At 65.3% G+C, this 23856-nt stretch overlaps 2 protein-coding genes across 7 annotated transcripts; one reads left to right on the forward strand and one right to left on the reverse strand.

Moving 5' to 3' along the window:
* The first annotated feature begins 2 nt into the window (after nucleotides 1-2).
* On the forward strand, nucleotides 3-16272 carry PIEZO1 (piezo type mechanosensitive ion channel component 1 (Er blood group)). Its single transcript, XM_064477649.1, has 38 exons — nucleotides 3-38; nucleotides 130-278; nucleotides 350-532; nucleotides 890-999; nucleotides 1088-1242; nucleotides 1396-1572; nucleotides 2116-2241; nucleotides 2331-2531; nucleotides 2978-3182; nucleotides 6197-6301; nucleotides 6862-7015; nucleotides 7235-7478; nucleotides 7563-7659; nucleotides 7739-7910; nucleotides 8330-8419; nucleotides 8492-8586; nucleotides 8902-8973; nucleotides 9560-9660; nucleotides 9968-10049; nucleotides 10119-10175; nucleotides 10255-10427; nucleotides 10513-10619; nucleotides 10787-10981; nucleotides 11064-11322; nucleotides 11391-11579; nucleotides 11855-12107; nucleotides 12270-12396; nucleotides 12485-12632; nucleotides 12721-12935; nucleotides 13027-13185; nucleotides 13264-13411; nucleotides 14420-14608; nucleotides 14729-14821; nucleotides 14909-15081; nucleotides 15159-15281; nucleotides 15356-15435; nucleotides 15521-15710; nucleotides 15793-16272. The coding sequence occupies exons 1-38, from the start codon at nucleotides 3-5 to the stop codon at nucleotides 16040-16042; spliced, it is 5682 nt and encodes a 1893-aa protein (XP_064333719.1). The 3' UTR covers nucleotides 16043-16272.
* Nucleotides 16245-23796, reverse strand: CTU2 (cytosolic thiouridylase subunit 2). 6 transcript variants are annotated; one of them, XM_031436665.2, is made up of 15 exons: nucleotides 23359-23516; nucleotides 22644-22718; nucleotides 20378-20456; nucleotides 20139-20198; nucleotides 19101-19161; nucleotides 18618-18727; nucleotides 18228-18499; nucleotides 17968-18103; nucleotides 17659-17790; nucleotides 17313-17404; nucleotides 17089-17192; nucleotides 16849-16987; nucleotides 16651-16717; nucleotides 16511-16569; nucleotides 16245-16424 (listed from the first exon to the last, which is right to left on the reverse strand). In XM_031436665.2, exons 1-15 carry the CDS (start codon nucleotides 23421-23423, stop codon nucleotides 16349-16351), a joined length of 1527 nt encoding a protein of 508 aa, XP_031292525.1. In that variant the 5' UTR covers nucleotides 23424-23516; the 3' UTR covers nucleotides 16245-16348. The 6 variants fall into 6 exon arrangements, with proteins under 6 accessions (XP_031292525.1, XP_064333723.1, XP_064333720.1 ...); XM_064477653.1 differs by lacking the exons at nucleotides 16651-16717; nucleotides 23359-23516 and adding an exon at nucleotides 23686-23796; XM_064477650.1 differs by lacking the exon at nucleotides 16651-16717 and having other exon boundaries at nucleotides 18058-18103.
* Nucleotides 23797-23856: the final 60 nt, after the last annotated feature.

Here is a 23856-nt window from a genome sequence, read left to right on the forward strand (position 1 = left end):
ACATGTTCCTCTTCCTGCTCTGCCTCACCCTCTTCCAGGTGCGTGGGCGCGGGGCGGTGCGCGGGCGGTGCGGGCCGTGTGGGGCAGCCTGGGCCTTGCCGGCCGGCCTCACCACACCCTGTCTGGCAGGTCTACTACAGCCTGTGGCGGAAGCTGCTGCAGCTCTTCTGGTGGCTGGTGGTGGCCTACACCATGCTGGTGCTGGTCGCCGTCTACACCTTCCAGTTCCAGGACTTCCCCGCCTACTGGCGCAACCTGACCGGCCTCACGGATGAGCAGTGAGTCTGGGGCGGGGCGGGGCGGCGGGGCGGGGCTCCCCGTGTGCTGACACTGCCCCTCGCCTCACCAGGCTGGGGGACCTGGGCCTGGAGCAGTTCAGCGTGTCGGAGCTCTTCTCCAGCATCCTCATCCCCGGCTTCTTCCTGCTCGCCTGCATCCTGCAGCTGCACTACTTCCACCGGCCCTTCATGCGCCTCACCGACCTGGAGCGCCGCCCCCTGCCCGGCGCCCGCGCCCCACACTGGGCCCGCAGGTGCGCCCCCCGCCGCCTCTGAGAGGCGCGTGCTGCAGTCCCCGCTCCTGAGGGACCGGGGGTCTGCAGGGTGTTCCCCCCGCTTCCCCAAACCAGCACAGAGGACAGCCTGTCTGGTGGGATTTGGATGGGGGACGTGGAACAGGGTGACAGCCTGGGCTGCTGCCTTCAGATGAGGGGCTTCAGGCACTGGATGTCCTCTCTGACCCGCAGGGGTCACGGGGCCACAGGCTCATCTGGTAGCTGCAGCACCGACAGCAGGAGTCCCACAGATGGGGGGTGGGGCAGGAATGGGAGGGGCCTGCGGGGCCACCCCATAAGTACAGGTGGGAAGGACACTTTGGGGCCCTGTCCTAGGCAGGACGCGGTGAGTGGGACCCCACTGCTGCAACAGGAGGAAGAGGAGGCCCCCAGGGACGAGGGGCTGGGCACAGCAGGCCCCTCCCAGGCCTCGCAGGCCCCAGAGGGTAAGTACAGGACGCAGACACACCCCCCGTGCCGTGAACCCTGAGAGTCTCCGTCCCCCTCCTCACTGTCCTCCCCAACCCACCCCAGCCAGCAAGTGGGGCCTGGTGGCAGAGAGGCTGCTGGACCTGGCCGCCGGCTTCTCAGACGTCCTCGCCCGTGTGCAGATGTTCACGCAGCGCCTGCTGGAGCTGCATGTCGTAAAGCTGGTCGCACTGTACGCTGTCTGGGTGGCCCTGAAGGAGGTGAGTGTGGACACGCACCTTCCTTGTCCATAGCAGGGTCACTCAGGGACCCTCGCTGGCCTCCCTGCAGCCTGGGCTGCAGGTCGCAGGCACCACGGGGAGGGTGGGGCGCCGCTCCGCCCGCCCCCAGCCCAGCCACCCGCCTGCCGGCAGGTGTCAGTGATGAACTTCCTGCTGGTGGCGCTCTGGGCCTTCGCCCTGCCCTACCCACGCTTCCGGCCCACGGCCTCCTGCCTGTCCACTGTGTGGACCTGCGTCATCATCGTGTGCAAGATGCTGTACCAGCTCAAGGTCGTCAACCCGCACGAGTACTCCAGCAACTGCACCGAGGTACAGCTGCCGCCTCGTGGCGCCTGAGTCACACGGAGTCTCCCGCGCCCCTAAGGGCCGCCACTCCAGCCCAGGGCGGAGGACAGGTGCAGAGGGCCTGTCCCTGGGGCCAGGGGCTTCCCGGAGGAGGTGACCTTCCACCTGGTCTGCGGGGGACCACCCCCAGTACCGGGGCGTCTGGGTTCAGAGGAGTGTACTGACCTGGCTGGCTCCCTGATGGACATGCGTGTCATGGCGTGAGGGGCACAGAGGCCCAAGGTCTCCTGGAGAGAAGGGGGAGCCCTGGGGAAGGAGGGGGTCGCCCAGGGAAGCCCCACCCATCACTTTGTCTTCACTCCCCCCAGCTCCTGCAGGTGGCCTCCCTGTCCCCAGATACCCTGTCCCCTTCCCCATTAAGGTGGATTGGAGGCAGCACCTCACGTCCCTGGCTGGGGACAGCTGTTCTCTGGCCCAGACCAGTCCCGGAGCTGTGGCTGGGGTCAGGGAGTGAGGCAGGGTCCAGTTCCTGGCGGGGAACAGGTGCTGACGCCAGCCCTCCCTCAGCCCTTCCCCAACAGCACGAACCTGCAGAAGACGGAGGTCCATGACTCTCTGCTGTACCGGGGCCCCATTGACCCTGCCAACTGGTTTGGGGTGCGGAAGGGCTTCCCAAACCTGGGCTACATCCAGGTGAGCATGCGGCAGGCAGGCGAGGTGGTCCGGTGCCTGGGGCATGGGGCGAGGGGGCAGGGCAGGGCCTGACTGCTCGTGCTCCCCAGAACCACCTGCAGATCCTGCTGCTGCTGGTGTTCGAGGCCATGGTCTACCGGCGCCAGGAGCACCACCGCCGCTGGCACCAGCTGGGCCCACTGCCCGCCCAGGCCGTCTGCGCTGACGGCACCCGCCAGCAGCTGGACCGGGACCTTCCCAGCTGCCTCAAGTACTTCGTCAACTTCTTCTTCTATAAATTTGGGCTGGAGGTGAGACTGGGCATCGACCCTTACCCACCCCCAACCCCCCCCCGCCGGACAAGGCTCAGCCACTGGGGTCCTTGCTGCCCTGAGGGGCCTTCGCTGAGCATCTGGGATGAGCAGGCCCAGGGGGCCGCTGGGGTGTGGTGACGGGGTGGGACCACCGAGGGTGCCAGGTTCTCCTGGGCTGAGTGTCAGGCTGTGCTTGGAGAGTGGCCTGCAGAGGCAGGGTGGGGGGCTGGGACTCAGGCTGGAGATGGGGTTGGTCTCGACTCTGCCATGGAACCCCCACCACGGTCCCCACCACCATGGTCCCCCCCTACAGTAGAGACAAGTCCAGCCTCGCCGTCCCTCCAGGAGAGGGGCCTGGGCTGCAGGCCCCCACCCCATGCACGACACCCGCCAGAGGCATTCTAGGCCACCCCCCAGCTCCTGCCTGACTCTGCCACCCCCAGATCTGCTTCCTGATGGCTGTGACTGTGATCGGGCAGCGCATGAACTTCATGGTCATCCTGCACGGCTGCTGGCTGGTGGCCATCCTCACGCGCCGGCGCCGTGTGGCCATCGCCCGCCTCTGGCCCAACTACTGCCTCTTCCTGGCACTCTTTCTGCTGTACCAGTACCTGCTGTGCCTGGGCGTGCCCCCTGCCCTGTGCATCGGTGAGCAGGCACCGGGGTGTGCCGAGCACTGGGGGGGGCACCTACCCTGGGGCCCCTCCCCCATCTGCTGGCCGCGGCCGTGCTGCCGCTCATGGCGGCGGTTGCCCCCTCCGTGGTCACTGCATTCGTTGCTTTCTTTCTGCCCAGCATACTATGTTGAAAAATCTCAGTGGGAAGTTGGGGAAGCGGTGTCTGGACCAGGGGGCAGGACCGAGTCCGTCGGGGTCCGTGCCCAGTTCCCCCGGGGGCCAGTGCCCTCTGTGCTCGGGACGGTGACCCCACACGGCCATCCATTCCTGGATGGTACCCCGGTCTGATACACCGTCCGTGCTCACGGCCTCGTCCTCAGGGCGGTGTCCTGCTGATGGTCTGCTTTGACGGGACCTGACAGGAGGGCTTGGCCGACCTCTTCTCGCAGCTCCTTTGGTCGAGTCCATGCCAGCCCATCTGTGTCCTTCCCACAGTCAGGCCGGGGGGTCTGCAGAAAGCTCTGAATCTGGATTCGCGGGTTGTGCCCCAACACTTAGATGTCAGTGGACACTTCAGCAGGAACGTCCCACGACTGGGGAGCCAGGTGGCCACGGGGCGTCCAGGGCCCCCGATGGCCCCGCCGCGGGGCTGCCGCTCTGCTGGGTGTCCGTGCCCTGCTCTCTCCCTGTGGCCGGTGGGCCTTCGTGAACGGGGTGTTCCCCGTTCGCCATCACTGCTGGTTGGTCGGTTAGTTGGCTTTTCTGCGAAGGGGGACTTTGATTTCTCCCCCTTTTCTGTTTCTTGCTGTCAGTGGAGCCCAGCTGTCCTTGGAGCGGGGGAGGAGCTGGGGGATGAACCCAGGACCTCATGCCTGCTAAGGACGCGCTCTGCCATGGCGCCGCCCCCTCCCCGAGCCCCAGTGGTGCTTTCTGAGCGCGCTGTGACCTGTCCGGGGCTCCCTTGGACGTGCCAAGGCGGCCCCTGGAGCCCTCCCAGACGGCACTTCAGACGCCCTCCACCACTGTCTTCACGTCAGGCTCACAGAGGCTGCAGTCACCCAGGGAAACGCCCTGTTGGGTGTACAGTCTGAGTTTTGAAGAAGGCACGGGCGCGTGACCACTGCGGTCAGACCCCGTGGCCCAAGTCCCTGCCCCTTTGCAGCAACCCCTCCCTGGCTGCCTGCCTAGCGACCTCTGACTTGACCTTTCCCAAAGTGTCCTAGGGACGGACCCACACGGGGTCGCCTTCAGCCAGGCTTCTTCGGCAGAATAGGCTCGAGACGCCCCGTGTTGTCCCATGTTGGTCTTGTTTAATTTTCTAACTTTTCCATAGACTTACAGATATTTACAAAAGCAGAACAGAGCTCCGAATCTCTTCACCCATTTTCCCAGGGTTGGTGTCAGCCTCTGACATACCCGGAGCCGCAGTGGCTGCCAGGCCACCACCTACGGCCGGAGCCCCGGGCCGCGTGGCTCTCCCTGGTCTCGCTCGCCCCTGCCGCTGGGGGTCCCAGGCCCCCGACACCCCTGCTGTGGTCCTCAGGCTGCTCCACTCGCCTCGGGCCGGGGTGGTGCCTCTGTCTGCCTGCCTCTTCATCACTCTGGGACTCCTGGGAGCACCAGGCTGCCGTTCCTCCCCCGGCATCATCCAGTGCTGCTGCTTTAGACCAGGTTACGCACTTTTGGCAAGAGCATGGTGTCACGTGGGGCCAGTGTATCACCCCAGGGGACACGCCTTTGTCACCCGGTTACAGCGTCATCGTCTGCTGCTTGTCACTGGTGCAGGCTTGTTGGGGGACAGGCCTGGAGACCAGGCAGGGGTCTTGTTTCTGTGTGAACTCCTGCCTACTAGCGTCGGCGCCCGAGGCGGGCCCGCCCACAGGGGCGCTCGGGGCTCTCACGGGGACTTCCTGTCTCTGCATTTCTCCGACGGCCGTTGACTGGTGTCTTCCGTGAGCGAGGAGCTGCCCCGTCGCCCACCCTGCTCTGTCCAGTTTTCATTTGCCTGTATGGACTCCGGGCACTTAGGCCTGGGGCTCTGCTCCAGTCCTGTCCCTGGGGCCTTGTCCTTGGCACCGTCCCAGCACTGGCCCTGGAAGTCCCCCCGCCCCTGCCCGGTGGACCCTGCTTTCTTCCCTCCACTGGCGGGTGAAATTCAGACGCCCAGCCCCAGCTCTTGCGGTGTGTGTTGCTCTGGGGAGATGCTGCTTCTCTGACCTCTCGGCAGACAGTGTCTTTCTTCAATCAAAACAGTTTCCAACGTCACTCGGGGTGGCTCCGTTCTTCCCCGAGACCTCTGGAAGGTGCGATGTACATGCACCATCTGGTTCGATTGCTTGTCAGTCTGTGCTCCGCCCTGGGCCCCCCAGCGTCCAGGATGGCTTCGATTTTTAATATAGTAATGTTCTCTGTGTGGTGCCAACCAGCGCGTGGAGGCGTGTCCACCCCAGTTCTCTGCCCCCCGCCCCGTGACTCCCGCCCTGTGGTTTCCCTTTGCCAGGAGTCACCTAAGTAGGGTCACACAGCCCTGGGGTCTGGCTTCCCTCAATCACGAGCCACAGCCAAGGGCTCCGGGCTGCTGCCCACGTTCACCCTTGGACGACATCTGGCCGCTGGGGACCAGGTGTTGCGGACACCAGTCTGTCTGCCACTGCGCACGTGTCTGTGTGGCCGTGGCTTCCGTCTCTCGGGGATGAGCGCCCTGGGAGGCTGTGTCGTCTCTTGTCTGTGCCAGCGTTTTGCGTTGACACCATTTTATTTTAGCTCTTCTGTCAGGTGCGCGATGAAGTCTCATTCTGGCCCATGCCGACCGTGGCCCTCACACAGGGAGGCCTGCCCACCACCCTCCCCAGGCGACCCTTGATTCCTCCCCCAAGGGCTGGGGCACAGTTCGTGTCTGAGACACGCGTCCACGAGAAGCGGGCTTTGGGCCCGGATGCTTGGAGACACGGGTGGCAGGGGTGTGAGGGAGGCTCCCAGTGGGCGCTGGGGACAGGGGTGGGGACGGGCCTGGACACACAGGTGACGCACACCCTCCCCCCGCAGACTACCCGTGGCGTTGGAGCCGGGCCGTCCCCATGAACTCCGCCCTCATCCAGTGGCTGTACCTGCCCGACTTCTTCAGAGCCCCCAACTCCACCAACCTCATCAGTGAGCACCTGCTGCTGGAGCCCCGCCACACGGGGGGCTGGGTTCCCTTGTGGACGGGCAGTGTGCGAGCGGGGACCCTCCTCTCCAGCCCGCGAGGGACGAGGCCCAGGCCTCACCGGCTGGTCCAGCCCTGTAGCTCCCTAGCAGGGATCTTTGTTCCATGAGTGTGCCCAGTCCTGCAGACAGATCCCTTGAGACTGGGGGGCCCACATCACGTGCACCCCTGCACAGAGACACGTGCCTGCTCGCAGGTGTGGACGCGGGTGTGCAGACGGAGGCCGTGAGGCGTGCAGTCAGGCTCCTGTGGGTCTTGTTTGCTGACATGTGTGCAGTGTGTGCGGAGCCACACGTGCACATGCAGAATGTGTACAGCAGGCGTGTTCTCTGATGTCTGTGTGCCTGTCCACACTGTGTGTAGGTGCTGGTGTCCACATAGGTGGATGCTTGCACCACTCCCCCCACACACTGCAACCTCTCTCTGGCCAGGGGCCTGAGGGCAGTGCCGGACGTGCCTGGCACTCCCCAGGGTGCAGCCCAGCAGTGCCCCCGTGTGCCCGCAGGTGACTTCCTCCTGCTGCTCTGCGCCTCCCAGCAGTGGCAGGTGTTCCTGGCTGAGCGCACGGAGGAGTGGCAGCACATGGCTGGCATCAACACTGACCACCTGGAGCCGCTGCGGGGGGAGCCCAACCCCGTGCCCAACTTCATCCACTGCAGGTGGGTGTCACAGCGGCCAGGACCGGGGCCCCTGGGGCTGCAGAGGCGGCAGTTGGCAGGGCGGACGGACGTGCCTGGGCTCCAGCAGGACTGAGCCGGGCAGGCCCTGCCAGCGGCGTCCCCGTGGCCAGGACGAGGGGTGGTCGCTGACCCTGCCGAGGAGGGGGCCTGCAGGGGAGGCCGTAGTGCCCGGGCCCTGCAGTGACGCCCTGCCCACAGGTCCTACCTCGACATGCTGAAGGTGGCCGTCTTCCGCTACCTCTTCTGGCTGGTGCTGGTGGTGGTGTTCGTCACGGGCGCCACGCGCATCAGCGTCTTCGGGCTGGGCTACTTGCTGGCCTGTTTCTACCTGCTGCTGTTCGGGACCAGCTTGCTGCAGAAAGACACGCACTCCCGCCTCGTGCTGTGGGACTGCCTCATCCTCTACAATGTCACCGTCATCATCTCCAAGAACATGCTCTCGGTGAGCCCCGCCCCACCCCCACCCCCGCCCTCGCCTCGCCTCGCCTCGCCTCGCCGCCCAGGCTGACCCTCCTGCCACCCCCAGCTCCTGTCCTGTGTCTTCGTGGAGCAGATGCAGAGCAGCTTCTGCTGGGTCATCCAGCTCTTCAGCCTCGTGTGCACTGTCAAAGGCTACCACGACCGTGAGTGGGCGGGGCGGGTGTCCAGGGGCGCAGGGGCGAGCGGCTCCCAGGCCTGACCTGGGCCACTGTCTGTCTGCAGCCAAGGAGATGCTGGGCCGGGACCAGGACTGCCTGCTGCCCGTGGAGGAGGCCGGCGTCCTGTGGGATAGCATCTGCTTCCTGTTCCTGCTGCTGCAGCGCCGCGTCTTCCTCAGCCGCTACTTCCTGCACGTCAGGGCCGAGCTCCAGGCCACTGCCCTGCAGGCCTCCAGGTGGGCCCCTGCCTTGTGTCCCCTCGTCACCACTCTGCAACATGACACGCCACCCACGGGAGGCCTGAGGACCTTGTCACGAGTGTGGTGGTGCGTGGCGTCAGCCCGGATCTGCCACTGGCTGACATTTAGGCCCCATGTGGCTGCCACGTGGGCCCAAGGGTTCACTCCTCCCTGACTCTGCGCTTTGGTCAAGGAGCCAGCTAACCTCCTGTCCCCCGATTTCGACCCCATGAGGCTGGGGGCTGCTGGAGGGTCTCCCTCTGACTACTGCACCTGGTGGCAGGGGGTGTCGAGTGGGGGCCGGCACCATGGCATGAGCAGCAGGCCTGGGCAGCTGGGCTGAGCGTGGCTGGTGGGGCGGGGAGGGTCGGGGATCGAGCAGCCGGCACTGAGTGCCCCATCCTCTCCCCTCACAGGGGTTTCGCCCTCTACAATGCTGCCAATCTCAAGACCATCGAGCTTCACCGCAGGGCGGAGGAGAAGTCCCTGGCCCAGCTGAAAAGACAGTAGGTGCCGTCCGGGCGGGGCCCTGCGGGCTCTCTGGGCAGCCCAGCACTGAGCCGCCTCCCGGCCCGCAGGATGGAGCGCATCCGGGCCAAACAGGAGAAGCACAGGCAAGGCCGGGCCGGCCGCAGCCGCCTGCAGGACTCGCCAGGCCCCGGGCAGGAGCCAGGTGAGCGTGGATGGAGCCTCGGAGGGCCCCGCACCCCCTGTGTCCCCGCCCGCCGGAGCCTGCCCGCGTCTGTGCCGTGAGCTGTCCCACGGGGCTTCCAGCCCGTCCGCCCTGTGCTGTGTGGTTGCTCTGGCCCTGCAGGCCACATAGCTGGCCGTCAGTGTCTGTGCGCACTTGTGGGCTCTCCTCTGCTCCCCAGGGTCTATATGTGGCCCCTTCGACGCCTCACGGGCTCTGCGTCTGTCTCTGCTGAGGGGCCACCTCCCCGGCCCTGCCCCTCCCTGCTGGCTCACGCTCCCCCCTGCCCTCCCACAGGGCCCGGCAGTCCAGGGGGCTCCTCCCCGCCACAGCGACAGTGGTGGCGGCCCTGGCTGGACCACGCCACAGGTACTGCCCCAACCTGGCCTGCCCTGCCCACCCTCTCAGAGCCGCTGTGTGCCAGGCAGCCCCCTCTTGGCTGCCAGCTACCCTCGGGCAGAGGGAGCTGACCTGGCCAGTGCACGCCATCCCTCCCTGCACCTTCTATGAGCCCTCCATGCGAGCTCTCAGCCTCACATGGTGAGGGGCCCGGCCCAACCACAGACTCTTTTCTTCCTCCTGTGCTTTTCTGACTCAAGTTGGAGTTTTTGTTGCTAATCGGCAGTGTCCCCCTTTTCCTGGCCCCACCCTATACGTCCCCTCGTCCGGTCTGGTCTCGTCCCAGCTCTGGCCTGTGTACTGTGCATGTGCCACCGCCCCTGCCCACCACTCTCTGCCGCCCGCCACTGTGGCTGTCTCTCGGGTGAGGGTGGCATGTGGGCCTTGGCCCCGGGGGCCACGGGCTGCTGGGGACATCCAAGCTGGACAGCACAGCCAGGCCTGTTCCTGGACCCACCCCAAACTGAAGAGATGGTCTAGGGGTCTGGGGGGAGGAGGAGGGGACACAGAGCCCCATCCGTGTCGGGGGCCGGCTCTCACTCCACCATGCCCACAGTCATCCACTCCGGGGACTACTTCCTGTTCGAGTCCGACAGCGAGGAGGAGGAGGAGGCCCAGCCCGAGGACCTCAGGTCGTCAGAACAGAGTGCCTTCCAGGTGAGTGCCTGCTCCCCTGCTGCTGCGGAGGCCTGGGCCTGGGCAGGGTGGCAGGAGGAGTCACACCCAGCACCCTCGAGCCAGGTGGGCAGTCCCAGGCAGCAGGGAGCCCTTTGCCCAGCGCCTCCCAGGGACCCAACCCTGGCCCCCCAGGCCTGTGGTGGCCTGGCCTCCGAGAAGGACACACAGTGGCTGGACACCTGTCATCTTGTCTGCCTCTGGGCCCTTGGTTCTCAGCGTGGGGCGTGGGGCTGAGTGACTGCCCAGGACAGTCGGGGCCCTGGTGCTCACTCGGCATCCCCTGCAGATGGCCTACCAGGCGTGGGTGACCAGCGCCCAAACGGTGCTGAGGCAGCAGCGGCAGGAGCAGACGAGGCAGCTGCCCACGGGTGAGTCTGGCTGCATGGGGTATGGGGGCCCTCAGGGTGCAAGGCGCTGACCAGCACTCCTGTGCCCAGGAGGCGGCCCAGGCCAAGAGGCGGCACCGGCGGAGGGCCTGCAGGACCAGATGGCAGGTGCGTGGGCCCCGGGGCAGGGGGCCGGGGTCAGGGTGCCCACGGGCCGCCCTCCAGCACCGCCCTCCCACCCTCGTAGGCCGCAGGCATGTGGTACAGCGGGTGCTGAGCGCCGTGCAGTTCCTGTGGGTGCTGGGGCAGGCACTGGTGGACGGGCTGACACGCTGGCTGCTCACCTTCACACGGCACCACAGCGCCATAAGTGACGTGCTGCGTGCCGAGCGCTACCTGCTCACGCAGGAGCTGCTCAGGGTGAGTGGGCTGTCCCCGCGCCCCCCTGTACCCTACCCCTGTGCCTGCCCCGCCTCAGCTGCCCTGAGCCCCCGGTGCCCTGCAGGGCGGAGAGGTGCGCCGGGACGTGCTGGACCAGCTGTACATCAGCGAAGTGGAGGCCACGCTGCCAGGCCACTTGGAGGCCCGCGATGCTCTGAGCACAGCATCAAGGTAGAAGTGAGGGTGGGGGCTCAGGCACCCCCCCCCCGAGCCCCACCTGGCCTATTTCCAGGCCCAAAGTGAGGTCCAGCCCAGCCGCCCAGCCCCTCGTCCACCAGGGACCTCGAGGTCCTACCCTGCTGCCCCAGAGCCCCCTGGTGACCAGCCCCCTCCCACAGTGGGCTGGGGGCCGAGGAGCCACTGAGCAGTGCGACTGAGGACACCAGCAGCCCCCAGAGCACCGGCTACCACACCCGCAGCAGCGGCAGCGAGGACACGGTTGTTGAGCCTGGGACGTCCCTACTCGGCTCCCGGGAGCTTGCCACCGGCGGCCGCGCCCAAACACGCACGGCCAGTGAGCTGCTCCTGGCCAGGTGGGCGGCGACGGGGCTGGCGGAGGGCCCGGGGCCCCGGGGCGCCCCCAGTGGGCGGCGCCTGAGCCTTGTGCCCCCACAGACGCCTGCACGTCCCGGAGCTGGAGGCGGCCGAGCAGTTTGCGGCACGGCAGGGCCGGGCGCTGCGCCTGCTGCGGGCCGGGTACCAGTGCCTGGCCGCCCACTCGGAGCTGCTCTGCTACTTCGTCATTGTCCTCAACCACATGGTCACGGCCTCAGCCGCCTCGCTCGTGCTGCCCGTGCTGGTCTTCCTGTGGGCCATGCTGTCCATCCCGCGGCCCAGCAAGCGCTTCTGGATGACGGCCATCGTCTTCACGGAGGTGGGCGTTGGCCAGGCGGGGCCGGGTGGGGCCGGGGGCCGCGCCCTGCTGACTGCTGTCCCCTGCAGGTCACCGTGGTCACCAAGTACCTGTTCCAGTTCGGCTTCTTCCCCTGGAACAGCCACGCGGTGCTCCAGCGCCACGAGAACAAGCCCTACTTCCCACCGCGCATCCTGGGGCTGGAGAAGCGCGACGGCTACGTCAGGGGGGATCTGGCGCAGCTCATGGCGCTCTTCTTCCACCGCTCCCAGCTGCTGGTGAGCCCGGCAGAGTGCTCGCGCAGGGCACACATGCACTCACACGCACGCATGCACACTCGTGCACTCACATACACACTCATGCGTACACACAGTACACTCACACACAATGTATGCATATACACACACAAAAACACACTCAAGTCGTTTTGTTCCAGGAGGCAGATTGGACATCTTACAGCCCAGGATGCACCTGGCCATCTTCTTGGTCTGAGCTCAGCCCAGCGGCACTACGTGGCCTCCTCACCCACCTCCCTCCCTCTGTCCCTCCACAGTGCTACGGCCTCTGGGACCACGAGGACGACCCGCTCTCCAAGGAGCACGACAGAGGCAGTAGGAAGAAGGGGGCTGAGGAGGAGCTGGCCCCACTAGGACCCCAGGAGGAGCCAGGGGTGGCCAGGACTGAGGGCGACATCCAGCTAGAAGTAAGGGACGGGCCCCCTGAGCCCCAAGACAAGAGGCGTATCAGCCTGCGTTTCCGGAGGAGCAGGAGGGAGAGCACAGAACCCAGAGGACAGGCAGCCGTGGGTACGAGGGCCCCCCTGCTGCCCCCCGACCCCGGACACCTGGTGACCCTCTGCTGGTCTAAAAAGTGAGGCAGTGGCAGCCCTTTGGGAGGTCTCAGGAGGGTCAGGAGTCCGAGCCTGGCCCCACCCCGTGGGCTCTGTTAGCAGCAGTTGCTCCCCACAGACGCTGAGGACCAGGAGGAGGACGAGGCGGAGGCAGCGGCAGCCTCGAGGAGGAGGAAGCAGCGGAGTCGCCCCCGGGAAAGAGTGAGGGAGGCGGGGGCCCAGCTGCGGAGCTGCTGCCTGTCCCTGTGAGTGACCCAGCTGGGAGCCCCGGGCCGGGGGGGGGGGGCGGGAGGCAGCAGGGCTGCACTGAGCCGGGCCTGCCCACCCGCCCAGGGCCCAGGGCGTCTACCGGCCCCTGCGGAGGTTCTTCCAGGACATTCTGCACACCAAGTACCGCGCGGCCACCGACGTCTACGCCCTCATGTTCCTGGCCGACGTGGTCGATTTCATCATCATCATCTTCGGCTTCTGGGCCTTTGGGGTGAGCCGGGTCTCAGTGCCCCCGGTGAGCGCGGGGCCCGGGGGCCACCCCAACCCAGCACCCCTGACCTCTGCTCTCCTGGCCACAGAAGCACTCAGCGGCCACGGACATCACGTCCTCCCTGTCAGATGACCAGGTGCCTGAGGCCTTCCTCGTCATGCTGCTGGTCCAGTTCAGCACCATGGTCATCGACCGCGCCCTGTACCTGCGCAAGACCGTGCTGGGCAAGCTGGCCTTCCAGGTTGTGCTGGTCCTGGCCATCCACGTCTGGATGTTCTTCGTCCTGCCCGCCGTCACCGAGCGGTGGGTGTGGGCTCGGGAGTGGCCTGGACGCGCGTGCTGTGCGGAGCTCAGGGCTCTGCGGGCGCCCTGACCTGGCTCCCCACCCGTGCAGGATGTTCAACCAGAATGCCGTGGCCCAGCTGTGGTACTTCGTCAAGTGCGTCTACTTCGCCCTGTCGGCCTACCAGATCCGCTGCGGCTACCCCACCCGCATCCTCGGCAACTTCCTCACCAAGAAGTACAACCACCTCAACCTGTTCCTCTTCCAGGGGTGAGCGTGGCCGGCCCGGGCACCAGGGGCAGGGCGGCCCTCCCTCGGGCCCTCCTGACGGTCCCTGGCCTCGCACAGGTTCCGGCTGGTGCCCTTCCTGGTGGAGCTGCGGGCCGTGATGGACTGGGTGTGGACGGACACCACGCTGTCCCTGTCCAGCTGGATGTGCGTGGAGGACATTTATGCCAATATCTTCATCATCAAGTGCAGCCGCGAGACAGAGAAGGTGAGGGCCGGCTGCTGCCCACGCCAGCATGCGTCCAGTGCGCGCCTCTGAAACTTCCTGATGGCCAGAAGGGGCTTTCTCGAGGGGACGGTGGGCTCAGCCATGTCAGGGCGGCCACCCACAGAGAGGGCCCCCAGCCACAGGCATGGGGAGCAGGCTGCGTGGTAGAACATGAACCAAGTGTTTCTTCTTAGCAGCTACTGATGTAATTCACGCAGCTGCCCCTGTACCGCGCGCAGCTGGGTGGTTCCTGGTGCACCCAGGGCTGCAAGCCCGCTGCACAGAAAGAAGCCCCACTCGCACGGGCAGCCACCCCCTCCCACGCGGACTTGCCCCTTCCTGGTGTCTCACGTGCACAGCAGCACACGGCACGTGGCCTTTGGTGACCATTTCCCTCTCACAGCACGGCGCTCTCCAGGCGCACCCACCTGTCAGTTGTGTCAGAATTCTCTTCACAGCTGAGTAGCTTTCCATTGTGACAAGTCTCAGTTGTGAGATGCTGCTGTGGCCATTCCATCCAGAGCCGTGGCCATAGGTCCCCATGGCTCCTGGGTACACAGCTCAGAGTGGCTGTGGTGCCAGGCCCCTCCACCCCGGGCTCGGCGTCCGGGGATGGGCGGGGCCCTGCGGGGGCTCCAGTCTTGGCGCCAGGCCCCTTCCTGTGCTTGGCCGCTTGCGTAGCTTGTCTGGAGAAGCATCTGTTGATGTTTTCGCCAGGTCTTCACCGGGTGGTGTCTCACCGTTGTGAGAGTTCTTTCTGGATCTTGCACACTAGGTTCTTTCAGATAGATTTGCCGTGAAGAGTTTCACCGTTTTATGGTCTTCTGTTTGAGTTCACTTTGGTCGAGGGTTAAGGGCCCAACTTCACTCTTCGGCGTGTGGGTGTCCGGCCATCCTTCCCTCTGGGTGGCCTGGGCACCTGGTCCCCACGTGGGTCTGGCTCTGCAGGGCCATGTGAGGACAGAGGCCCACTTGGCGGGTGACCTGCATCCCCCCTCTGCCCCCCAGAGATACCCGCAGCCCAAGGGGCAGAAGAAGAAGAAGGTGGTCAAGTATGGCATGGGTGGCCTGATCATCCTGTTCCTGGTGGCCATCATCTGGTTCCCGCTGCTCTTCATGTCCCTGGTGCGCTCTGTGGTCGGGGTCGTCAACCAGCCCATCGACGTCACCGTCACCCTCAAGCTGGGCGGTTATGAGGTGAGCAGCCTCACCCCCACCTCAGGTGCCCTCCCCTCGAGATCGTGAGGGGCTCTGTGTGACGCTGGTGGCCTGGGGTCCAGAGGCCCCGGCGCCACATCACTGCATCCCCACCACCAGCCCCTGTTCACCATGAGCGCCCAGCAGCCATCCATCGTGCCCTTCACCGCCCAGGCCTATGAGGAACTGTCCCGGCAGTTTGACCGCGACCCAGTGAGTGCCCCTGCCACATGCGGCTGCCGGGGGTGGGGGTTGGGGGGACCGGGCTGCCCCGCTGAGGTGGCTGCCCCCCACATCCAGCTGGCCATGCAGTTCATCAGCCAGTACAGCCCCGAGGACATCGTCACAGCGCACATCGAGGGCAGTTCCGGGGCACTGTGGCGCATCAGCCCACCGAGCCGGGCGCAGATGAAGCGTGAGCTGCACAATGGCACCGCCGATATCACCCTGCGCCTCACCTGGAACTTCCAGAGGTGCGTCCAGGCCCCAGGGGAGGGGGGATCGGGGGCCACCCAGCTGCACTGAGGGTCACACAGCACCCCTGCCCCAGGGACCTGGCCAAGGGCGGCACCGTGGAGTACACCAACGAGAAGCATACCCTGGACCTAGCCCCCAACAGCACCGCCCGGCGGCAGCTGGCCAGCCTGCTGGAGGGCACCTCCGACCATTCCGTGTGAGTAGGGGGTGGACGGGGGGGCCATGGTGGGGGGCAGGGCCAGGCCTGACCCTCTGGCCTCCTCCCTACAGGGTCATCCCCCACCTCTTCCCTAAGTACATCCGTGCCCCCAACGGACCTGAAGCCAACCCTGTGAAACAGCTACAGCCCAGTGAGTGAGGTGGGGACATGGGGTGGGGGTGCTGGCCTCAGCCTGGGATGGGTGGGGACTGTGACACCTCCTGGTTCCCACCCAGAGGAGGAGGCTGACTACCTCAGTGTGCGCGTCCAGCTGCGCAGGGAGCGTGTGGGCTCGGGGGCAGCTGGCTTCCTCGAGTGGTGGGTCATCGAGCTGCAAGACTGCCGAGCCAGATGCAACCTGCTGCCCATGGTCATCTTCAGTGACAAGGTCAGCCCACCCAGCCTGGGCTTCCTGGCCGGCTACGGGTGAGTGCGGCGTGCAGCGGGCCAGGCCGGGGCGGGGCCAGGGAGGAGAACGGACTCTCACTGCCCACCCGCCCGCCCGCAGCATCATGGGTCTCTACGTGTCCATCGTGCTGGTCATCGGCAAGTTCGTGCGTGGCTTCTTCAGCGAGATCTCGCACTCCATCATGTTCGAGGAGTTGCCATGCGTGGACCGCATCCTTAAGCTCTGCCAGGACATCTTCCTGGTGCGGGAGACGCAGGAGCTGGAGCTGGAGGAGGAGCTGTACGCCAAGCTCATTTTCCTGTACCGCTCACCCGAGACCATGATCAAGTGGACCCGTGAGAAGGAGTAGGGCCACCCCTCCGGCCAAGGCCACCAGCTGACCTGCTCCCGGCCCACGAGCGCTGCTACTGTGCTGTCGGGAGCGAAGCCGCGGCTCCCCCGGCCTGGCGCAGGACTGCCGCCCCTGCCAGCCGTCCCTGCGGGGCCCGGCGCTGCCCAGCACCACACACGGCCAGAGGCCCGGCCCTCCCTGCCCCATGCGTACTGTAGAGTTTTCTAATTAAAACGTTTTTATTTATACATGTGGACAACCACAGGCAGCCTGCCTGTCCTTGCCTGCCCGTTCCGTGTAGGGTGAGGCCCAAGCGCTCGCACCTCAGCTCCCACCGGGCAGCGCCTCATCATCGCGGTCCCCCAGCAGATACGCTTGGATCTCCTGCTCGCCCCCGGCCCTGGGGGAAGCCACACGGGAGGAAGTCCCACAGGTTCACACACCCAGAAGCCCCCCCTCGGGGCTCCCCAGCAGAGCAAACAGTACCTCTGGCTGCGGAGCTGGGCCTCGGCCAGGATGTAGGGCGGCAGGGAGTCCAGGGAGGGCTGTAACAGAGAGCCGGGATGGGTGTGGGCCGCGTGGGGCAGGGGGGGGCTGGTCCAGGAGCTGGGCAGGCGTCCACTCACCAGGTCCCTCGCGTTCACACGGCAGCCATAGCACAGCTGCCCCACCACACGGGCTCGGGGGTCCTCCCTGCAGGCAGAGCTGGACCTGGGTGCCTGCTCTCGCCCTCAGCGAGTGTCCTGGGGGCCACCCCCACCCCGTGCGGCTGCCAGGTGCTGACCACGGTGGGGACAGGAGGACAGGACGAGGCAGGGACTCACCTCGCACAGCAGCCTTGGGCACCGCCCAGCCCTGGACAACAGCAGAGGGTGGTGGGCGTCCCGGCCTCAGCTTGTGGGCCGGGGGCCTGCATCTGGCAGAGATGTGATGAGGTCTGAGCCCCAAAAGCCGTGGCACTGTCTGGAAGCAGAGAGAAGCTAAGGGGGCCTCGAGGGCTACAGAACCCTAACACACACCCGTGCGTGGCCCTCCCCCGAGCGCCCATGGAGGCCAGGACAGACCAGCACTGTCGACGTCCAGGGTGCACAGGCAGAGCAGGCAGCGGGGGCCAGGGGGGCTGGCAGCACAGCCGTCCCTGGGGGCCTTGACCAGCTTCTCACTTGTCCTGGGGGGGGGGCAGGGGGGCAGGGCACTGAGGCACAGCTGGCTGGGGGCCTCCACTCTCAGCTCCTGTCCCAAGTACCAGGATGGAGGGCTTGGAGCCCACACACCCACACACACACACCTGTACACGGTGCTGACGGTGGAGGGGAACTGGGCCTGCAGCCTGAGCAGGAAGGCCTCCATCAGCCGGTGGATGCTGGCCTTCTCGGGGGCCTGGAGCAGACGGGTTGGGGGCCTCAGTCAGAGGGGCAGCCCCCGGGCCTGCTCAGGGGCCACCACTTCTAGAGACCCCTCACTGTCAAGCACAGATGCTGTTAAATAAAGCACCCAACACAGGTCATCCTGTCCCACTGTCCCCTCGCCCACCTGTGTGACGCCCAACGGGCACCCCCTTCCTCAAGTCTGTACCCCTAGTGTGCGCTCCACTGGGGCACCAGGCAGAGCCCACCCCGCCGACCCCAGCCCACCTTGGTGTCGACGGCCGGTGTAAAGACAGATGGGACGGCAAACAGGCGGTTGTAGAAGGCGACCTCCTTCAGCGTGTGCTCACGCATTGGCCGCACCACCACCACGTCACCATGCCGCTCGTCCGAGAAGCCCTGGGGGAACAGGCGTTCCTCAGGACACTCAGCTGACTGGCTCACAGTTCCTGTCCTTCCCTGCCAGCTGGCGGGGGGTCTTTGGCCCCACCCCGTGGGAGACCCCAGGACCAATTCATGAATCAAGTGACAGGGGACAGAAGGGTGAGGGTGGGGCCAGAGCAGCCGTGTGCACACCGTGTCCCAGGCGAGGAAGGCCCCTCTCCCAAGTGCCAGGCTGGTCATGAGCTTCACGGCCAGGCGGGTGCAGCTGTCCCCTGCCATCACCTTAGAGTAGCCATGAGTCCGGGCCACGTGCAGGATCAAGTGGGTCCTGCAGAGCACGGCAGGAATCTCAGGGTGGGCAGGACCAGGACCCCGGGGGTAGGGAAGAGAAGGTCTCAGGAACTTGGTGGGGGCGATCAGGCAGGGACCCTGGGGCAGTGGAGGGGGCTCACCGCAGTGTCTGCAGAAGCTCCTCCTTGGCCGTCAGCGTCTTCACTGAATCGAACAGTCCGGACAGAGCTTCGGTCTGCACAGCTGTGGGGGGCCCGGCCAGGCTCTGGGGGCCCTGGGGGCGGGGCTGGCTCCAGGGCTCCTCCCCCGCTGCCCCCAGCACACACTGTTGCTGGAGGAAACTGTCCACGGCCGCCTTGTAGGCACCCTCGGTCCCCACCGACTCTGGCTCCTGGGCAAAGCAGCGTAGCACAGACGGTGGCAAGCCAAACACCTGGCGGGTGGGTGGGGAGAGCGTGAAGCCCGGCCCTCCACGTGGGGAAGCAGGCCTTTGGCCCTGTGGACACTGAGCAGGCACCTCCAGGGCCCTTGAGTGGGGACGGGCCGCCCACCTCTTCCAGGGCGATCACATGGCTCGGGAAGCCGACTCTCTGCAGGACCTGCTCCACCTCCACCAGAGTTCTGGCTCTGTCTTCGGGGCTCCGGCCACAGGCTGCTCCCTCTGGAAAATGCGGAATGACCACTTTACAGAAGAGGCGCACGCGGGCAGTCAGGGCCACCACCACTGCGCCTGTGGAGGGGTGTGCAGCAAGTCCTCTGGAGGCCGCTGGGGGCCAAGCCGTCTCCTTGGGGGCGTTTTCAGGGTGGTGGGTTCTCTGACAGTGGGGTGGGAAGGCCCCCTCTGGCCGTGCATTCGGAGTTCTCACCAAGTGCCCCTGATCCCGTGGAGAGACCTCAGACAACAGCAGGGCCGTCCGCTGAACCCGGGCGCTATCTCCAGGGGAACGCCCCCACCAGGGCCCTGCACAAGCCCAGTGCCAGCTGTTGGAGGGGTCGCCCCGAGCGCCAGGGCCTGGGGACAGACAGACACGTACCGTCGACGTAGATGACTCCTGGCACAAAACGCAGCCTCTTGGCAGAATCTCGACTCAGGCCCTGGAGGGGACAGGACAGGACTTCAGCTCTGCGGCCAGAAGCCACAAGACGCTGCTGATGGTCTGCTCCCCGTCTCGAACAAGTACCCTCCTGGACTGCACTGGTCAGGCCGCTCAGCCCGGGTGCCAGGCAGGCCCGGGGGGGAGAGCGCACAGGACGACATGCTTCAGAGCAGCCCCGCCGGGAGCGCAGGAGCCCCACAAGTGGACCCTGCCCTTGACAGCCTCCCAGCAACATCCCCAGAGAGACAGCTGGGTGCACATGCCCCCCAGGCCCCTGCCCGAGCCCCTCAGACCGCTCAGGGGACGGGCAGTACGGCAGAAACGAGGTGTCTCTGGTTGAGGGACGAGCAACGCACAGGGCGAGGAGCCAGGGAGGGGTGCCGGCCTCACACCGCAGGCCAGGCTCAGGGCGCATGAGGTGAGAGCAGAAACCCAGCCACAGAAGCACTGCACTGCCCGGAACCCCTGGTACAGACCGGCACCGCAGCCCCACACCAGGAGTCAGTGCCGGGGTCTGTGTGCCACACCCTGGGCAAGGCCTCGTAAGCAGGAGCCCCCTTGCCTCCAGGGCCCTGAGCTGGGCCTGGGGACACACTGGGCACAGCCCCATGCTCCCCACCAGCCTAGACCTGAGCTGTGCTCCCGGCTCATACCCCTGCACCCCACCCAGCAGCGCCCCTGCGCACGCGGGCCTCCCCTGTATCTTCTCAAGGAAGCCACGTGACCCGCACCAGGGCCCATCCCCTTGACGCCCCCAAAACACCTCAAGCAGCACTCTGCCAAGGTTCCACACCCATTTTCCAGCCACTCATAGTCAAGCAAAGGGACGGCGCCGAGCTGGGACACAGCTTCCAGGTCGTGTGCCTCCTGCATGACCCTTGGGCTCCCAGCTGGGGAGTGGGCCGTCAGTGCCAGCCCCCGACCCTGGAACTTGGCCGGATGGCATCCTGGGTGCAGGAGGAGGTAGAGACTCACCTCCAGGACCTGCCAGACCATGGAGCTGGACGAAGGCCCCCCAGACCATGCCAGGAGCACCTGGGGGAGACAGAACATCACTGGAGACGCTGCACCCACAACATGAAGGCCCACGCTGCCCGTGGACATCCCTCCCAGACATGAGTCCACCCCCATAACCCACAGGTGTGCGCAGGGGAGGGGCTGGAGGGGTGTGGCTGGGGCAGGCCACGTGCAGGAAGAGATGCCCCATACCCTACCTTTTCTCCCGGAAAGATCAGTCGGTTCTTTCCAAGCATGGCCCTGAACTTGTGGACGTAAAACACCTTGAAACAGTCCCTGTAATACAGGCCACCAGCAGCTGTGGCAACAGGGCCTCGACCACCAGCCACCACCAGGACAGGGAAGCGCTGGGCCCCACGTGTGGGGCTGCAGCCCGAGGCTCCACCAAGCAATGTTTTCTTTCAGCAAAGTCAGCTGTAAAAGCAGTGTCTCGGGGGGAGTGTGCAGCTCAGTGGCAGAGTGCCTGCCTAGCGCGCATGAGGTTCTGGGCTCAATTCCCAGTGTACCTCCACTGAGTAAGTAAGCAAAAGCACTGTCTCAGCCCTGAGGAGATCTGGAGCTGAGGGGCTCTCACCAGCTGTGGCTGCCCCACAAGGAGCCTCACGCTATACAGGGAGGCCCGCTTAGGTCCCCGCCCCCCCACTTATCACCAGTGTGAACCACTGCCTGAGGGGCCGGGGGCCCAGGCACCACTTGCACTGCAGCCCTGGGGAAGGGCCAGCTAGTGGGAGAGATGGGCGGATGGACACAGGCTCGTGCAGGGCAAGGCCACCCCGACCCTTCCCTAAGCAGAGCGGGTGACCCCTTCCCAGAGCCCCAGAGGGAAGCACACCACCTTTGGGGGTACAGGGCAAGCACTGAGCAGGCTGTGGGGTCAGGGGACGAGTGTCCTAAAGCCTCACACTGGCCTCTCATGTGGTGAGCCCATCTGGACCAGAAATGCCTGGGAGGCTCCCACAAACACAGAGAATGACAACTTCCAGGGCAGGGCCTGGGACTCTGCATTCTTGGTAAACCTTCTAGCTGACTAGGTCAGAGGCTGTTGGCCTTGGCCCCACATCAGAATTACTCAGGCCGGCAACATCAGGGTGTGTCGGGTGAGGCCCAGGATCCCACAGGTTTAAGTTTCCCAGCAACCCCAACAGGCAGCCAAGGCGGAGAACGTTGCCCAGGACCCCCAAGTCTACTTCCTGCTTCCTGTCCATACATGCTGTCCCCCAACACCAAACACCCCACAGGCCTTTGTGCGCAGTAACTCAATTCAGTGCCTAACAGCAAAATGCCAAGGCCCCAGGTGACCAGCCACAGGAGTGACTCCCAGGTCAGGGCCGGGCAGGCTCCTTCAGCAGACACAGGTGCTCCCAGCAGGCACAGGGGGCCCTGGGGCTGCTGCATCGGCATCCTCCCTGCCCTACCGGACTCCTGAAACCACTCTCTCCCGCAAGTCAGGCGAGACCAGGACCCTCACTTTCACTGAGAAAACCTGCTCAAAACCTAGATTCCTGCTGCCCAGAAGATCAGGTTCCCACCTTTTCTCTGGACCAAGCAAGCGTGGGCAGGGGGGCTGTGGACCCAGAAACAGACTGCAAAGATCGACATTTCTAGATGCTCTTAAGTGGTTAAAGCAGTGACTTTCTTGCTTAAAACGTATCCTGGAGACACACACCAAGCTCACTGGACACCTAAGAGGTGGGCAGAGACCAGAACGTTTTGGGAAAACAACTTACTCAGTCCTTTCAGTTTTTCTTCGGGAAACATCCACAAAACAGAATCCCATACTCTTGAAGACCAATTTAAAACGTGAGCCAGTTGCTCACGCAGGAAGCACTCAATGCTGTAACAGAGCCTGCAGTGCCACCAGGAACAGGGGTAAAACCGGAGACGGGCCCTGCCCTCGGGGAGCTATGAGCCAGTGAACGTGCTCAGACACTGGCCGAGTTAGGATTCAAAGGCATGTCACAGCGCCACGAGAGCGCTTCAGATATAATGCAACACACTCACGCCCAGGCATCTCTGGGAACAGGCCTCTGCTCCTGTCCAGAGGCCCCCAGAGCGAGGGGAGGCTGGGGCCCTCCTTCCACCCCGCCATCTCTCACAAGTAAAACAGGTATCAACTGGAGCGCCTGCCAGAGACACCAGGACGCTCTAATCTGCCCTTGATGTGTTCCAGCTGCCCCAGAAAAGCTCACCTCGCCTGCACCACAGACCACTTTCACTCCCAACTCTCCCCATGAGCTTCGTCAGTGTCTTCCTGTCACCTGTGGCACAGCTCGACGATGTAGTGGTACTCAGAAAGCCGATCAGGAAACCAATCCCCCTCCACACACACAGCACCAGAACGTTACAAGCAAGGGCAAAGTGACGAGACACTTTCAAAGGCAACAAACAAAGCCACAGAAACCGTGGCAGTTGTGGCGGCTGAGTGAGGCTGCATTTGCCGGGTCTCCTCATGCCAGGCCTCACCTGCAGAAGGCGTCTCCTGCTCGAATCACCACCACAGGTGGGCCTTCCTTGCACTTCACACACTTCTGCTCACGGCTTTGGAGACATGCGGGGAAGAGAACAAGAACACAGATTACACCCCCTCCCAGGGGCGTCAGGCACACGGTGGCCTGTTTTTCACCCCACGCTGGCGTACTAGAGAGGTCACGTGGCAGGCTGCACCACACAAACCAGGGCTTGTAGCTTATCTACACTACCACCCTGAGGAAAAGCCAAGGCCCTAGAAAGACCACAGCCTGTTAAAGTTGGCTCAGCGGGCACGTAAAGACCAACTCAGTTTCCCAAGGGCTGAGACAACGAGAGAGAACTTGCTCTGTGCGACCCTGGAGGGGAATGGAGCCAGCGAGTGGAAGCGACAAAAAGGCCTACTTTCCTGTAAGAGTAACGACAGCTTGGTCAGCGGCGGACCTGCCCCACTGGCTACACGAATCGGAGGTGCAAGCGCGCAGATGGAGCTCCTTCCTGGGGCTTCACCGCTGGCTTGACAGACACTCCCCGGGTGCTGCGGAGCGAGGTCCAGCCCCCGCCTTGACTCCAGCGCTGCTGGGCCCCGCCCTCGGCGTTACCCGGGCTTCCCGGAGCGCGGCCCCCGTGACTGACGGAAAAGCGCGGGCTGGACCCTCGAGACAGGGCTCGCCGCCGGCGGGAGCGGCGGGAACGGCCGCCCAGCTCTTACCCGGGTCGTGTCAGCGGCGGCCCCCCAGGCGCGGACTCACGGTAGTCCTCGCCCACCTCGCACATGGTTGCGCCGGCTTGCTCTGTACGCGGCGGCGGGGCGCACCCTGACTACGTCACTGAGGCGCCGGCGCCGGCGTCACGTGAGGCACGGGCCAGGGGCGGGCGCTCCCTGACTACGTCACCGAATCGCCGGAGCCCCGTGACGCACGGCCGGGGATGGACGGCCGCTGACTACGTCACAGAGGTACTGGCGCTCCCTGATTGCGTCACAGAGGCGCCGGCACGCCGTGACGCACGGACCGGGGGACGGGTGCTTCCAGGCTACCTGACAGGGACACCAGCGCTGCCTGATTACATCACCGAAGCGCCGGAGACTCATGCACGGGCCGGGGCGGACGCTCCCTGATTACGTCACAGAGGCTCCGGAATTCTGTGACGCTTCGGCCGCCGGCGAGCGCTCGCTGGCAACATCACAGATGCGCCGGTACTCAGTGAC

The sequence above is a fragment of the Camelus dromedarius genome, chromosome 23 (assembly GCF_036321535.1).
Source record: "Camelus dromedarius isolate mCamDro1 chromosome 23, mCamDro1.pat, whole genome shotgun sequence".
Classification (NCBI taxonomy): Eukaryota; Metazoa; Chordata; class Mammalia; order Artiodactyla; family Camelidae; genus Camelus; species Camelus dromedarius.